Here is a 17,029-nt window from a genome sequence, read left to right on the forward strand (position 1 = left end):
TGAACAATCTGTTCTACAGAACCCTAAATCAGAGCTTAGTTATGGGAAATCATAAATGGGTTATGAAAAATCGGCTCTGTAGATGAGAGTAATTAGATAAAACATAGCATAAATCCAAAACTTTGAAATACACAATATTTTGAATTGGTGGGATGTGAGGAAATTTGGTTTTGGTGGTTGTTTGGAAGGGATCGAATTTGGGTTGGGGAAATTTGGTTTGTAACAAAGTTCAAAGTTGAGAATGAGAATAGAGGTGGAGGCGGGGCAGAGAGAGAGAGAGAGACTAGGGCAAGTTCAGAGTTGAGAACGAGAATAGAGATGGAGGCGGGACTTCTAATCCTTGTAGATTTTGTAGTTTGCAGTTGTAGAGAGAGAGAGAGAGACTAGGGCAAGTTCAGAGTTGATTTGCCCTAAAAAAATTTGTGGAATAAGCCAGAACAAGTTTTTTTGATTCCAAGTTTTAGCCCAAATTTTGAAAGTGTTATGTACTGTTTAAAACAATACAATTCGACTCAAACATATTTTGTTCTGAAAATTAGCTGTAGTGGGCCTGAAGCATAACACCGCAGATGAGAAGGCATTTATTGGGAATAATGATGTCGAAGAGTAAATGCGTCAGGTTGGCTCATTGAGTTGTAGAGTGGGTAGGAGGAAAAGGGTAAAGGTAGTTATGAATTCCACACTTACCATGGTCCATGTGTCGTCCCACCTACGAGGACCTTACTTCATACTTTTATCCACATACCATTCGTTGAAAACTGTAGGACCTTACGGCAGACTCGATCACATGGAAGTATTATTTATTACATTGAAAATTGTGAAAATTATACTAATCTGTATGTTTACTGATTAATGCATCCCAGCCATAGGATGAAGTAGGTATACCAGCGTGGCTTTGATTAGTTCGGTGTACTGAGCGCATTATTCCATAGGATGTATGTAAATGCGGTCTACATCGATCTCACCATGTTGAATCTCATGGTAACTAATTAAATGCTGACACAAATGGATGCTTATTCATTGATTAATAAAATTAAATTAAATTGTTAGGTAATGTTACATACTCACCTATTTATATCTAATTACTTTTTCATTCGAATCTGACGTGGAACAAAGAACCCTTCTTACATTTTCCCCCATCTAAACTCACAACGCTCTTGTTGCACTTGGATCACCTTACCTATACGAGGTGGCTCATCCGGATGTCTTTTGGGTCAGACACTTGACGTGACACCAAATCAAAAATTAGTCTGGCTTTGATACTAACTGTAACAGATGGACGCTTGCCTATTTACCTAAAAGATCAAGTTGTTGAGTAGTACTACATACCCACCTATTTATACTTAATCAATTTCTCATCCGAATTTGATGTGAGACAAATGAGTTAAATGACCCTTCTTACATATGACCACTAAATAAATACACTTTTTCTTATGTGACAGAATATAATTGATTGATAACATAGATGACGGGTATCACCGGTGCAAGTAAATGCACTATGTTTGATCCCACGTTTTAGGACGAATTCGGCTCCTATATAACAGTGTAACACAATTCTAAATATACAATGTAACATTTATAAATTAATAATCTCTTTTAAATAATAACTTATGTCGGTCACGACTTGGACCAAGGTACTAAATTAATAATTTCGTTAAATTTATAAAATAATATATTTCAAAAATTCCCTTATAGGTTTGTATATGTTCCACTTATTACATAAATTAATAATTTGGTAAGAAATACATATAGGAGTGACTATAATACATTGCATGTATTTGATTAAATAAGTACAATACATTGAATTTTACTTTATTAAATAGTAAGTACAATACATTTCATCTTTGGTTGGTTAGATGTATCTTTAACTGATTAGATGAGTACAATATATTGAATTTTTAGTTTATTAAGTATTAAGTACAATAAATTGAATCTTTACTTGGTTAAATGTATCTTTAATTGATTACATGAGTGCAATACATTAAATCTTAATTGATTAAATGAGAATAATGTATTAAATCTTTACGACTATTGAAAAACTAAATATTTAAAAATAAATAAATAATGTATATAAAATATCTTATTAAATGAATAACTTATTAATTTATCGATAAATCAATATCTCACTTAATTAATAAATTTTACGTAATCCTAATATTATTAATTTTTAGAAGTTATATTGTATTCGACTATCAACAACAATCCATCCTACTTGCGTTCATAAGTTCCAAGACTTTGAGATTCGACATGGAGCAAGAAACTACAACATTTTTTCATACTTGAACTGGCAACTGGAGGTGGGACTGTAGGAATATCCTACTTATTCGTCCACGCTAACAGTGGAAGGTCGGTGTTTAGTGTGATATCAAATTAATAATTAATTGAATTTGATTTAATACAACCTACAAATTGAACACTGCTAACCAATCTAAAAGCGTCCACGACTCTTCTTTCCTCTCACCATCGACTTACATGAGTTGGTGAGTGTACCATCACTTGTATACTTTCAGGCAAAATGCCTCATATAATTTATGAGCAAAGAGATAAAATGACACACATTATCGTAATCAAATTTTATAGTTGACAGAGGGAGGTAAGTGAAATCATAAAATTAAAAATGGGTCTAAGTACTCACACACACAGCTTTGGACAAATCTCAAGCCCGGTAGGTGGAATTTATATATTTTTTATTTAGCACTCACACAGCTTTGGACAAGAAAGAGATTTCAGTTTTTTTAGAGAGAGAATCTGGTAGAGAGAGAGAGAGAGAGAGAGAGAGAGAGAGGGGTCGTGACTCGTGATGAGTGTATCACGGGCCAATGGAGTGGTCAGTAAGACGAAAGAAACCTAAAATGACAGTAATGCCATCAAGTTATTAAACACATGTACTTTGGTCAGGGCTATATTTTGTCCAGAAAAAAATCAGGTGTTTTACAAAACCTACGTGGACGTTAGTAAGACGTTATCCAAAAGAAAAAAAGAAAAAGAAAAAAGAAAAAAAGATAATTTTATATTTTCTGCGTAAGCGAAAGAAATAAAAAAGTATAAATAGAAAAAAAATAATCTAAAATAAACTCTCCTTCTTCAAGCTTAGCAGCGAATCCCTCTCTCTCTCTCTCTCTAAATTCAGCAGTGTAGAAGTTGATCTATAGCCATTACACATGTAAGTACACTCTGTATAGCTTTCATATCTATTCTGTTCATGTGTGTGTATATACACACACAACATAAGCACTTCATAAGTTCAAGTAGTCATTTTGCTCGAGAATTGTTCACGATTAGATTTTCTGGCCGCAAGCTTTTGGTTGTGTTCGGAAATTTAGGGTTTTCTCGAACTGTTCTTTCACATTTACATAATTGATTGTTGTTCCTTTTCTTTTTCTTTCATTAGATCGCATTTCGCTGTTCTCTATAGCTATGGTTCGTTCTAATTGCTCTGTGAAACTAATATCTGATTGGGCATGAATCGTCTGAGAGTTTGTTAAGATCCGATACTTATAAGAATATTTACAGAAGTGATAAAATTGGAATTTTCACTGATGGTGTATGCGACTGACCCTGTAGAGTCCTTTTTTAATTCGCTTCAAGTTGTCAAGGATGCGTTTATGCCGCTCGAATGTGGTATTCGAAAAGCAGCAAAAGATTTTGAGCATTGTTGGCCAGGTTCAAATGATGGGGCGAGAAATCTGGAATTTGTTAGTGTTGAGAAGATTAGTAGTAAGGTTCAGATCCTGTCTTCGAAGAAAAAATGTACTGAGTGCGTGGTTAGTGATAATAGAGAGAAGGGTTTTTCTATAAAGATTCCGATTAAGACTTTCTTGGGATTTTTTCCACAAAATTGTACAAGTAATGACCATAAGGTCAACATGTCAAAAAAGGGGTTGAAGGAGAGGTATGCTGGTAATGAGGTTGTGAATTGCATACGGTTGGTGGTGATGTGGTCAGTGTTGCTTGATGGATTCGTCCAGGCTATCCCGAATCTGTTTAAAATCAGTAAAAAGCAGCTTCAGAAAACAGATTATGGAAACGAACTTTGTACAAATTCGTCCCCATGCACATTTAAACAGTGGGTTCCTTGTGAAGGAAAGCGAAAGCAATCAAACGGTCTTCTTTCAACATTTCAGAATGAGGATGTAAAACAAAATCAAGGAATAAATATGTCAATTGAGTGCCTTACAGGTTTTGTTTTTGATCAATTAACTCAAAATCTTCAGAAGTTCGATTTCGGTGTCCAACAAAGTGAATGCAAGAATTGTGACTCATCTCTTCCTCCTCATCCTACCAATCAGTTTAATCGTGCACTTACAAGCATTTTGGAAGGTAAAAAAGAGGTTATCGATGGTTTTTTGCAAAATTTGAGGTTTGCTAGAGTGGGAGGCATTCCATCGGGTATTGTGGGAGTAGCTTCTTCTGTTAAAGAAGAGGGTGATGACAGTGTTGCTTCTAGAGACGGGGAAGAATCTGGGGGTAGTTCTCCGCAGAAGCTGGCTAATGGGTTATTTAGCATTCCCTTGTCAAATGTCGAGCGGTTGAGATCCACACTATCAATTGTTTCATTGACAGAACTAATTGAACTTGTACCTCAGTTTGGGCGATCTTCAAAAGGCTATCCTGACAAGAAGAAGCTTTTCTCAGTTCAGGATTTTTTCAGATACACTGAATCTGCAGGTATGTTTCTCAAGCAGCTTGGTAACTAATTCTTGCTTAAATTTTGCTGATTCTGCAGGACAAAATGTTATTATCTAGGGTCATAAATCCCTTATATGCAGTTTCTATATTTTCTATTATGTTCTAATGTTATAATTTTCTTATTCATAGATTTATCAATGGGTATTATATTGTACTTAATAGATAATAGTATTTATCATACAAGTCATATTACAACCTGATGTGTAAGGATATAATTAAGCATTGCAATAGAATATGAAGTAATATCAGTGACATAATCTGCACTTGCAACTTCCTCTAGTGAATATTTTACATAAACAATTGAGTCTAAGATACTGTAATTGCTAATCTATCTCATTCCATTTTTGCAACTTTCAGTTTGATTTCCCCTTTCCCTTGGAACCCAGCTTTGAAAAGTCTTCATTTAGAAACATTACATGTAGGTTGTAGCACTATGGAAATTCTCAAAAACAAGTTGAAGCGATGAAATGAGTATCTGTCGTTGTTAAATGATCTCATACGAGGTGTGTTAGGGTTATTGCCAAGAGTTATTTTGTGACTTCTCAGTTGTAACAAGGGATGGTGTCTGTTTGGGTGTTCTAGATTAGCGTTGGTGCCATAATAGTAGCAATAATCATGCCCATTTTCTAGCTATGTTTATGTTTCATCTTGGTTAATTAATATATGAGATTCTGTTTGCACTATTTGAATATTTTTTTTCCTTGATGCTTTGTAATTGTCGTGTTTTTGATGTATCTTTCTCCTTATACTATATGGATATATTGACACACTCATCACATTATTTTTTTATTTTATTTTATTTTTTTCATTTGCACAGACAGACATCTTCATGGAAAATAAAAACTTTATAAGAGGGAGTATGAAGAGGTAAAAAAGAGTAAAGTTGTTTCCCCACGGTAAAAGAATATAAAGAGAAATAAAAAGGAAATTTCCACAGAAGCACACAACAATCACATAGGGGGCATATATCTCCTAGAATTTCAACAAAAGCACCCAAGCACAGGAATACTTATGTAGTGAAGTAATGCTGGACAGCTTCATCATGGTTAACCTGGGAACCACAACCTTCATTAATTATCACTTGATCTTGATGTTAGTTCTGATTCCTCTATTGCACTTCTTCTCTCTTAATTACATTTCACTGAGCACCAAAGATTGTCATTTATCATGGGAACACCTTACCTATTTATTTATTTTTTATTATTATTTTTCAGTAAAGTAACACCTGACCTACTTGATACTTCACAACTCTGCAAAATTTTCTTATCTGTCCATTTCTTTTCTTATGGTACCAACTTGGTGAAAAAAAAAAAAACAGAAGAAAGAAAAAGTACTCTTGTATGGTCTCTCTGACCTGTGAATGGAAGTGGTGCACTGGGCAAATTAGTTAGAAAGATGGATAGATTGGTATTTCAGTGAACAATTAGTGTATAACAGGGGCAGCCATTCCAATTATATATATGTATGACGTGTAAAATTGATTCAAAGGATTATATTTGAAAAGTCCTATCTTCGTTTGAGAGGGTTAAATGTAGAGTGGTTGAAAATTGAAGCTTATTAAATAATCACTTAAACGAGTAGGGGAAAGAGAACTCACTTCAAAGTGAGTTATGATGAGTTGTGATAGTGGCCTTCTACTTATCAGAAAAAAAGTTGTGATAGTGGGCATCTTAAATAGGATTGTTGAAATCTTTCATTGGATCATATTGTTCCGTTCTTTGTCACCCAGAGAAAAGGTAAAGATCAGTAATTCACATCTTTACTATTATCAAATTGAGAGAAGGATCTATCCCATAACAATTATTTTACAAAGAGTAATGGATGAAAAGAAAAATGGAATGGAGAATTTGAAGATCTCTCAGAATCATGCCATTGCATTAAAAGTGGGTATATTGTTGATGAGAGCATTTTCTTGGCAAGATCTATACCATTTTAGAGTTGTGATCCCATAGATAAGGTGGGGATATTGGTTGAAGGCATGGTTTGCAGTCGCGGATGCGGGGCTGTATCGTACTTTTGTAATGAAATCAGGTGCCGCAGTCATGAAATTTTTTTGGATCTCACACGTAGGGCCTGAAATAAACTGATACACAAATTTCTACTACATAATCTGTAAAATATGGGGTTTTTAATGAATTTTAATGATGATTTAATACTAGCAATGGCTTATACATGAATTTTAAATCACTGTTGAGAGTAAAGGCTTAATAACTTAGACTTTTACTAAATTAATGAAGAATAATAGACTTTAACGTGAAATAAATAAAACTTTATTACATAAAGCACATTAATACATTACACAACAACATAGCATTATGTGAGAAGGGATCTATAATAATACTTGGAGTGACATGAAAGAAATAATTTTTTTTTTTTTTTTTTTTTTTTTATAATTTTATTTGAAAACTCACAGATTAAATCTTGTAATCTTGTTGATTTTGATGTTTGAGGCTCAAATTTACGTTTTATATGAGTATTAAATAGAGAGTGTGCAGAGCCAAAAAGCTATTGTGAGAAAATAAGGGTGAGAAAATGGTGTAAAATGAGTTGAGTCTTCATTTTACATCATCACAGCCAACTCAGCGTGAGTCAATCCAGGTCTCCCCTTCCCGAGTGATGAGCGATTTTGGAAGACTGGAATCTCCCTGCTATATTGGCTCGACTTGGACTTGTTGGAGGTCGATTCCAACGCAACTCAGCTAAGTCAGCAAACCTTAGTTGAAGGAGACGGTCAAGAGATCTGTATGGATTTCCAGTCAGTTTATGAGATCATTAAGTTAAAATATTTGAAGATTGAAAAGATAGACAACCTGGAATCTTTCCTTTAACTTCAAACAAAATTCATGTTATTTGTTATTTACTTATTTGAATTTGAATTTACCCTCAGGCCCTTATATATGCATCAGGTAATCCCTTGTTGTTGGCCACATAAGAAAAATTGAGGTGCAAGCATGTCATCATTAGCAATATGCAATTTACATGACATTTTGTTGCCTCTGGAATAACGATATGATTTTGGCTACAATATGCTTCTAAGGGGTATGCCCCCTTTAACAGTGTAATTGTTTGTTTTCCTTTTCAATATAATTGCTTACTTACAGGGGGGAAAAAAAATCCACTGTACTCCTGAAGTTTTTTTTATGTACCTTGTTAATTTTCACTCCTAAATTGGAGAAAATAGCTATCTTTGGATTAGTTATTTGGCAATCTGCTGATGGCTCATGTTTTCTGAAAACTTCCAATTTTAAAATTTTGCATTTTTACAGGAAGAAGGTTCTTTGAGGAGCTGGATAGAGATGGCGATGGCCAAGTTAATTTGGAAGATCTTGAAGTTGCTATGCGAAAGAAAAAGCTGCCTCGGAGATATGCTCGTGAATTCATGTGTTGTGCTAGAAGTCACTTGTTTTCAAAATCATTTGGTTGGAAACAATTCTTGTCCTTGATGGAACAAAAGGAACCAACCATTCTTCGAGCTTATACTACCCTCTGTTTGAGCAAGTCTGGTACACTACAAAAGAGTGAAATATTGGCGTCACTAAAAAATGCCGGACTTCCAGCAAATGAGGATAATGCTGTTGCCATGATGCGGTTTCTGAATGCAGACACAGAAGAATCAATTTCTTATGGACATTTCCGTAATTTTATGCTTCTGCTCCCATCTGATCGACTAGAAAAAGATCCTCGGTAAGATGAGTTGTGTTCTTTTGAATAAGTATTTCAAATTTTCTTAAGCTATGCAGCTGGTCTCATTATATCTAGGTGATCATGCACAGGATGTTGTGAAAGTAGCCACACAATTAAATTGGAAAACCATGAGGAAGCTATTGTAGGTGATCAAAATTTGGATTTAATTTGATAGGAAATTTTATCCCATGTCTCCCCAAAATTTGTCTACTCCAATACCTAATGAATTTTACATCTTTTTTATGCCCCCATTAGAATGAGATCACGAGAGAATGTTAGCAGCACAACATGATGGATGGATTTAATATATTTTTTAGTTATTTGTATAAATAATGTTCTGGAAAAGTTTCTATTGGAATAAGGCATGCAACATGTATGGGGAGAGGTGCCATGATTTTTCACAAGTAGGACTAACTTTGGAAGTCGAAAAGGCCTCACACAAAGACCTTGTTTGGCAACCGCTTCTGCTTCATGTTTGCTTTGGACAGTGTGTAGTAACGTGTGCTGCGATTTGAATAGTACTGAGACATTTCTGAAAAAGAGGCCAAAACCGTAAGCACCAAATTGGTGTTTCTGGTAGCTTCATTGAAGTGATGAACAGTACCCCAAGAGAAAAAATCTTAAATGACCTTTAAATTAGCCATTTATTTTTCAAACTTGCAACGCTTTTTATCACCAAATATATTTTCATGTTTTTGCTTTAAAAAGTCTTGCAACAAATATACATTACCAAACATGCTTCCGGATAGTATTGAACACACTCCAAAGCAAAAACATTGCTTCTGTTTCGGGTCAAAACAAAAGCACGAAGCAAAAATAGTTGCCAAACAGACCCAAAGGGCACGCACTTCAGAATTTTATAGGTGGTGTTTATGCTCTGCTTCCATCTAATTTTTGTAAAACATTCAGGAGTATCTGGTTTGAAGATGCTACTGTTGTCGCTGTTCCGCCGCCTGTGGAAATTCCAGCTGGAAGTGTTCTTAAATCTGCATTGGCTGGGGGACTTTCTTGTGCATTATCTAGTTTTCTAATGCACCCCATCGATACGATAAAGGCAAAGTCTTCAGCTTAATACTTACATAATCATGTATTTTGTTACATTGTTACTCAATATAAATATGCCAATAGAGGACATTCAATATGGTAACGTCAATGCTTAGCCCTCCCATTGGTGTTACAATGGACAAGAAAACTCTCATTTTATATTTATTTCGTTGGTAATGAATCTTAATAACTTTTGGAGCACTAAAAATCTCAGATGAGCATGAACTAGCTGTGCTTTATGGCATTTATGCTGGATGAGTGTCTACTGAGCCATCATATGTAAGCACTGAAATTTCATTGGGTCTTGTCATGAAGAATTCTGTATTGCATTTCTAGTCTTGGCTTCTTTTGGTGCATAACCAACTAGTTTCGTGTACAGTTGCGCTAAGTGATTAATTAGTTACACTTTTTGTCTCTCTTATTGCATTGGAAATTGCAGTGGGTAATTTTTTGTTTCAGTAAATTAAAAGTAGAACTATTTCTCCCAGTGTAAATCACTTTATGGTCATTTAATCCTTCAATGTATGGTCACAACACAAGAACCTAGTCACCAGTATGGTATTGGTCAAAGGCTCGAAGTTATCAAGTCAGATTCCTGAATGTGTATTGGCTGAGTTTTAATGTATAAATTTAGGGTTGCTTACCTTGGCCCTGGCACAAGCAGTACCTATAGGCGGCCATCCATATTATAGACGAGGATCACATGCTTGTAGATTAGCATAGAAGAGATAGGTTCGAGGCTATCCTGCCTTATTTGAAAGTCAGTTTGAGATTGGAATCTGTATCTTAGAATGAATGAATTCTTGTCATTCCCTTAACGGAGTTTAATTCGAGTGTCTCAGATTTTTTATTCATAAGCTCAATCCTGCATTGGGAAGCATTTCTAAATGTAGAGATGGGGTCTCTTAGACCTTATTCCCTTGCCGATGTGTTGCTCTAATTTTGTCCAGGCTCCTGTCTGAGGTTGGTGATTTTCTTTGAGTGTCATATTTGGTTGTGAAACCAGTAACATCGTCCAACTTAGGTACTACAGACTTGCAGATAGTTAGGAAATTCAGACTTAACAATTCGGATAAAGTTCATCCCGATTTTTTTTTAGTTCCAGACAGGAAAGTACCATCTGTGTGGAGCTGTCACGTGGTTCAGGCCTGAGTCTGGACTATCCAGCTCCATCTAATACCCATGTAACCGGTTTTTTATTTAGCTAATAAATGCATCTTAGTGTGCTTGTTCCCATTCTCAAAGTGCATGTCTCTAGGTGATCTGTTGATCACGTAAGGTCACGTTTCTCAATCTGACAGTGATTTTCTTCATAAATATACGTTGTTATTCAAAAATTAAAAAAGAAAAAAAAAAAAAAAAAAACAAAAATTATGGTTTGTCTTGAATTCTGGCTTGGCAGATGAATGTTGTGTTTATTAAGTGGAAGAAGTGATTTTACCAGAAAAAATAACAAAATTAAATAAATAATAAGGGTAAAAGATGTTGTGTCGTTGGTCTTAGTACAGCCTTGCAATTTTTATGATTGTTCCATGAGACCATCTGACAATGGTTTACTGGTTTTTCAGACCCAAGTACAAGCATCGACACTTACTTTTCCAGAGATCATCTCAAAGATTCCAGAAATTGGAGTCCATGGATTATACAGAGGCTCCATCCCAACTGTTCTTGGACAATTTTCAAGGTAATTTTTGGTCATTTACCCTCTCTTACAAGTGTTTTTTTTTTTTTTTTTTTAATTCATTGGCAAGAAACTCACACACCCATTTGCCCCTATGGGTCGAACCCTCACCATCCACTTTGGGAGGTAGAGGAGATATCACTGGGCCACAAGGCCTTTGGTCTCTCTTATCAGTTTTACTGGTGATATTCCTTCCTTTTTTTTTTTTTGCTAATATGCCCTGACGTTGCAGTCATGGCTTGCGAACTGGAATTTTTGAGGCAAGCAAACTTGTGTTGATAAATGTTGCTCCAACACTTCCAGAAATACAGGTAATGTACATTACAATGATTTTTAATGGCTCATTTGTTGATAGATTTCTTAATTTTTCTCATTATTTTGTTTTATTTTGCTGTTACAACATTTACGTATTTTATAAATTTGATGTTGCATTTCTTCGTCTTCTCTCTGCCATTGTTACTGTTATAGTGTTATTTATGTAAAGCCTATTTACTACTTAATCATAATGTTTATTCTTAAAGACAAGGACTGCCAGTATGAATCCCATTATGTTGTGAAAATACATCAATCGTATTATCTACTGATTAAGCATAGGACTTCTAACAATATAACTGTTCTTTTCCGTTTCGTGGTTCCTATGTAATTTGTTTTATTAGACCAACTCAGTTTTCACTTCTCAATATCGAAATTCTTACTATCTTTACATGTCCAAATATCTGAAACCAGCATGCTTCAGTCATCTATTTGCTCCTATCAATTATCCTAGGTACATAAAAGTGGCCTTAGTGTTTCCTCTGAACTCTTAGGCTTTGTTTGGTACGGTGGGTTTGAAGGGGAAGGATAACATTAGTTATGAGGGAAAGGGAAGGGAAGGAAAAGGAAGGATAATTTTAAACCTCCATTGCGTTTGGTTGATTAATGAAGGAAAAGAAAGGGAAGGACAATAATTATGTTTGGGAAAAGAAAGGAAAAGAAATGGAAGGGAATTATTTTAACATATGGACTATTATACCCCTTTATATTTATATTATATATATATATATATATATATATATATAGTTTCATGTACTTGCCAAAAAAAAATAATAATAATAAATAAATAAATAAATAAAAATTAGGGCAAATCATTTCAGCCTCCCTAATCCTCCATCTCTATTTTATATATATATATATATATATATATATATATATATAAAGTCTTTAACTTGAGGCCATAAGAAAAGAAAAATAAAAAAATAGGGCAAAGCCTCCCCAATCTCGCTCCATCTCTGCAACTCCTTCTCAACACTGAACTTGGCCTCTCTCTCTCTCTCTCTCTCTCTCTCTACAAGAATCAGAAATTCAAAACCCATATATTTCCAGTTTATCTATCTGTTTGCAAGAATCAAAAGTTCAAACCCGTATCGATGTATCATTTCAGATTGTTCAGAAAATCCAAAACCCATATCCTTCAGTTTCCATGGCTGCTGTTCCAGTTCGGGTCGCCGTTCCAAGCTTCAATCACCGGCGGTCTCTCTCTCTCTCTGCAATCTTGAGGGTAAAATTGGCATCTGAAATCACCCATCAAGCCTCTCCTTCCCTTTCCCTTCATTTCCTCCCATTTTTGGGAGGTTAAGAAATCTACTGTTGAAGGCACAAGCTAACCCTCCAAACCCTTCCCTTCACTTCCCTTTCCTTCCAACAATTTTTGCCAAACACACATTTTTAATCCCCCTCCATCACCTTCCCTTCCCTTTCCTCCCTTTTCTACTCTACCAAACTGACCCTTAGTCTTCAGTCTCTTCCATGTCAACTTTCTCATCTCAATTTAATTTGTTTCATTACTTTTCTTTGTTGGCTGCCCAGATTCTTTCCTTGACACAGGTATATGGCTACAAGTGTTTATCTTATAAAATGTTTTTTTTTTTTTTCTTTCTGATGGAGTGTTTTGATCACGCTGGTGTCTGAAGTACATCTTGATGCAAGCTTCTCTACGTCTTCAATATATGCATGCTCTTCATTCTCTGGATTTTGTAAGATTATATTAACAGCTCGTTTGGATAATTAGGAGGAACAGGAAAGGAGAGGATTGCACTAATTATGAGAGAAAAGAAAGGAAAGGAAAGGATGGTATTAACATCTTCTCATGTTTGAATAAATTCTATTGTTATAAAAAAAATGAGTTAAATGGGTAATCACTAATTTTCCTATCCTTTCCATCCGTTTCCTCCAGTTTTTGGAAGGATAGAGAAATGGGTCTAGCTATCCTTCCTTTACCCTCTCATTCCTTTTCTCTCGCATTTTTATTTAGATGCGTTATAAGCTATCCTTCCTTTTCCTTCCCTATCCTTCCAATTCTTTTTTTTTTTTTTTGGTAAGTCCCTTACCTTCCAATTCAAATGCATCGTTAGGGAACTTCCCAACTTTTGAGGTGGTTACTATTCATTCCACCTATGTTTTCGAAAGCTGAAAGTAGAACAGTGATGCAAAAGTAACTCCCACAGGTTAGGTTTTGCTAAACAGCTTGCATATAGGCTTCAGAAATGGTCAACAAGTTACTAGTGTAGCACGTGCACTGCCATAGATTGTGCTAATCATAAGGAATGTCTTTCACTCTCTCTCTCTCTCTCCCTCTCTCTCTCTATATATATATATATCTATATATATATATATATCCATTTGAAGTGTTGTGGCACACTGTTTGGTGCCAAATGTGACTGGATGGGATAAAGTATATTTAAGAGTAATTTGAAGTTTTGAGGCACAACTTGGTGCCATATATGAGTTTGAATGGGGATGTTGTATATTAAGAGTCTCTTAGATGTTGATATTGATTTGAAGCACTGAAAGAAGTTACTTTGTACATGCATGCTACTTAGGTTCAAACTGTAGCATCATTCTGTAGCACTTTCCTGGGGACAGTAGCGCGGATACCATGTGAGGTATTAAAGCAAAGGTTGCAGGCTGGCATTTTTGACAATGTGGGACAGGCAATTGTTGGAACTTGGCATCAAGATGGTCTTAAGGGTTTTTTCCGTGGGACGGGTGCCACGCTCTGCCGGGAGATTCCATTCTATGTTGTGGGCGCAGGGCTTTATGCCGAGTCCAAAAAGGTATGGAGTAGCATATAAATAGAAATATATGTCTTTGGCTTTGCATTCACCGACTCTCAACATACAATTTGATTCATGGATTTAGTCCATTTAGTATTCAATGTATGCTTCCTAACATACACACTCAAAAGAATGAAGCCTTTGGACTAAATAATAAGGTTGGCTACACAGATGAAAGTTGCAATGTCCAAATTTGCATTGTGGTTAGCTCCAGTAGTATTTTTATATTCCTGTCCTTTCATCTTCACATTAAGATTCATGCCTCAATAAATGATTTATAGCATCAATACATCACAATTGTATTTTATAGAAGGTTGATTAGGCAAAGTATTACAAACATTTTATATTCCTGTTCTTTCATCTTCACATTAAGATTCATGCTTCAATAAATGATTTATAGCATCAATACATCACAATTGTATTTTATAGAAGGTTGATTAGGCAAAGTATTACATACACGTATAATAGTGTGATAGGCTGATAGCTAGACAAGGAAGAAGCAATTGACAACCCATGTCTAAAAGAGAGGACGAGAATATATAGCTGTGAAGTTTGTAACAGATAGCTAAAGATATATGGACTCAAAAACCGTATCTGGAATCCTATCCAAAGTCATTTTTATTCTTTACACTAAAATAAAATCTTATATCCTCCATAAATGTGGAAGATCAACTGAGGGTACTGTCTTCCATATACTTTCTGATCAATCACCAGGCAAATAACAACTTCCCAACAACTTCTAGATGATTAAAAATAGATATGCAAAACATGGCCAATGTTATCATAGCCTGGTGATAAATGCATCTGTAGAGTGGGGCGGGAACCTGGATTCAATTTTCACTGTTAACTAAGCAGACAAATGATCTGAAAACAAGACGTCATTAATGTGTCACTGAACAATTGTAAAGGAAATGGTTTCTTGAAAAATCTAACATTCAAAGAGATCAAATTAAAGTTTGTACTCTGCAAGTTAAGGTTATGCTGAGTTCACCAGTGTGATGGAGGTGTACTACTTCCACACACGAACATGGATTTGCAGTTACAAAAGCTTCATAGACTGAAATTGTTGGCCAAGGTTTCTTTACCAACAAAAACAGTCACCAGTTGATCAAACTATTGAAATATGGGCAACTTTTTCACTTGGATATTTAAAATTCTCATGGGTCAAAAGAATCAGAAGGAAGAAGTCCCCTGACATGAACTTGTGGGCTGATGCAGACTCACTTGCCTCATTTTTCTTTTGAGGGTATGCTAATTACAAGTGAATCATTTATTTTTCTTCTTGTTTACACTGCAATATGCATTATATGGTTGCTCATCACAATCTATCTATTTATTTATTTATTACCGCACATCATCATTGATTGCAGTTGTTTCTGCTGCAATTTTAAAAATATTATGCAGTAAAGCTGAATGGTATGAATGGATTGGAGTTTGAATTGATTTTGGTTGTACTTTATTTCTGTATGTTGACTACAATGTGTGCTGTTTCTAGGTTGTCCAGAAGCTTTTGGGACGCGATCTGGAGCCCTGGGAGATAATTGCTGTTGGGGCTATATCTGGTGGGCTAACTGCTGTTCTTACAACACCCTTTGATGTGGTGAAGACTAGAATGATGACTGCACCCCAAGGCCGGTCGGTTTCCATGTCAATGGTAGCCTTTTCTATTCTCCATCACGAGGGACCCCTTGGATTATTTAAAGGAGCTGTACCCAGGTTCTTCTGGGTTGCTCCACTGGGTGCCATGAACTTTGCCGGCTATGAGCTTTTAAGGAAAGCAATGGACTAAAATGAAGAGCAATCTGGTGAGCAGTTCTCTCACAAAAGTTGACCACCGCAAGTGTAAATTTCTAACCGAACAATTGAACGTGCATGCTGGTGGAAAGTTTTGAGCTTTTTCTGAGTGCAGCAGCATCATGTGCCTCAAATTTTAATCTGTCGACATTTCTGTCATTATTGTCAAACGATAGTCTCTTTTTGTTGTTGTCATTTTAAATCTTTTTTTTTTTTTCAACTCGTTTTGAACTGTGAAATGCCAGTGATGGCTTGCACATATGTTCATAGTTTTTCTTTGTAATCCATTTTGTATATTTATGTGCAGGCTTTTGTATCTTCCTCTTTCTAATATCAATCTTTAATTTTTATTATCCTTACACTTGAATGTATACATGTCTCCTCTGGAATTGCTTTGAACTGATTTTGATCGAATGACGAGTTGAGTTGAGAAATATGAACGAGCGTGCCATTTTTGTAGCCCAAGGGAAGATTTTTCACTTACTGCAGCTTATTATAATGTAATCAAGTGTTTGATTGGAGTTTTTAAGTACTAATTTCATTTCCGATGGTGAAGACCTGGAAATATTTCAACTTCATAACAATTCACGAAATTTGTTTAAGGTTTATACTATTTAGTGTCGAAGCAGTATTGACTTGGGCTTAAGTGATGCACGACTGTATAATAATGATGCATGTTAGAACTTGTTTCTGGCAACAATCAATGCTGCTTTGGCAATAGTGGAAACCTTTTGCTTATTCCATTTTTTGTAATTTGGTATACAGATCACTTATTTTCTTTGAAAGAGAATTTATTATAAGGAATAGAAAATGAGAACCGGAAAAATAAAAAGATAAATTTTTTTTATGCAGACAACCTAAATAAAATGGCGAAAAGAAGAACAATGATTCTTAGACTTAATAATAGTCAAACCGAGAAGAATTTTTTATGCATTGGATGCAATAAATTGCAGAATGTGACCATCCTTGACTACAAAGAGCTGCGAAATTTGACAACAATTGGTGCATGTTTGCAAATACATTTTTAGGACTGAAAAAAAGATGG

The 17,029-nt window shown here is 35.2% G+C and overlaps 1 protein-coding gene across 2 annotated transcripts; it reads left to right on the forward strand.

Annotated features, from left to right (window-relative positions):
* The first annotated feature begins 3,021 nt into the window (after positions 1-3,021).
* Positions 3,022-16,343, forward strand: LOC132311950 (uncharacterized). 2 transcript variants are annotated; one of them, XM_059810126.1, is made up of 8 exons: positions 3,022-3,163; positions 3,392-4,668; positions 7,956-8,373; positions 9,283-9,427; positions 10,986-11,101; positions 11,331-11,409; positions 13,957-14,190; positions 15,686-16,343. In XM_059810126.1, exons 2-8 carry the CDS (start codon positions 3,540-3,542, stop codon positions 15,977-15,979), a joined length of 2,415 nt encoding a protein of 804 aa, XP_059666109.1. In that variant the 5' UTR covers positions 3,022-3,163; positions 3,392-3,539; the 3' UTR covers positions 15,980-16,343. The 2 variants fall into 2 exon arrangements, with proteins under 2 accessions (XP_059666109.1, XP_059666110.1); XM_059810127.1 differs by having other exon boundaries at positions 3,565-4,668.
* Positions 16,344-17,029: the final 686 nt, after the last annotated feature.

Source organism: Cornus florida, unplaced genomic scaffold (genome assembly GCF_030987335.1).
Source record: "Cornus florida cultivar Cherokee Brave unplaced genomic scaffold, ASM3098733v1 CherokeeBrave_3.0.0_Hap2_Chr06, whole genome shotgun sequence".
NCBI classification, from domain to species: domain Eukaryota; kingdom Viridiplantae; phylum Streptophyta; class Magnoliopsida; order Cornales; family Cornaceae; genus Cornus; species Cornus florida.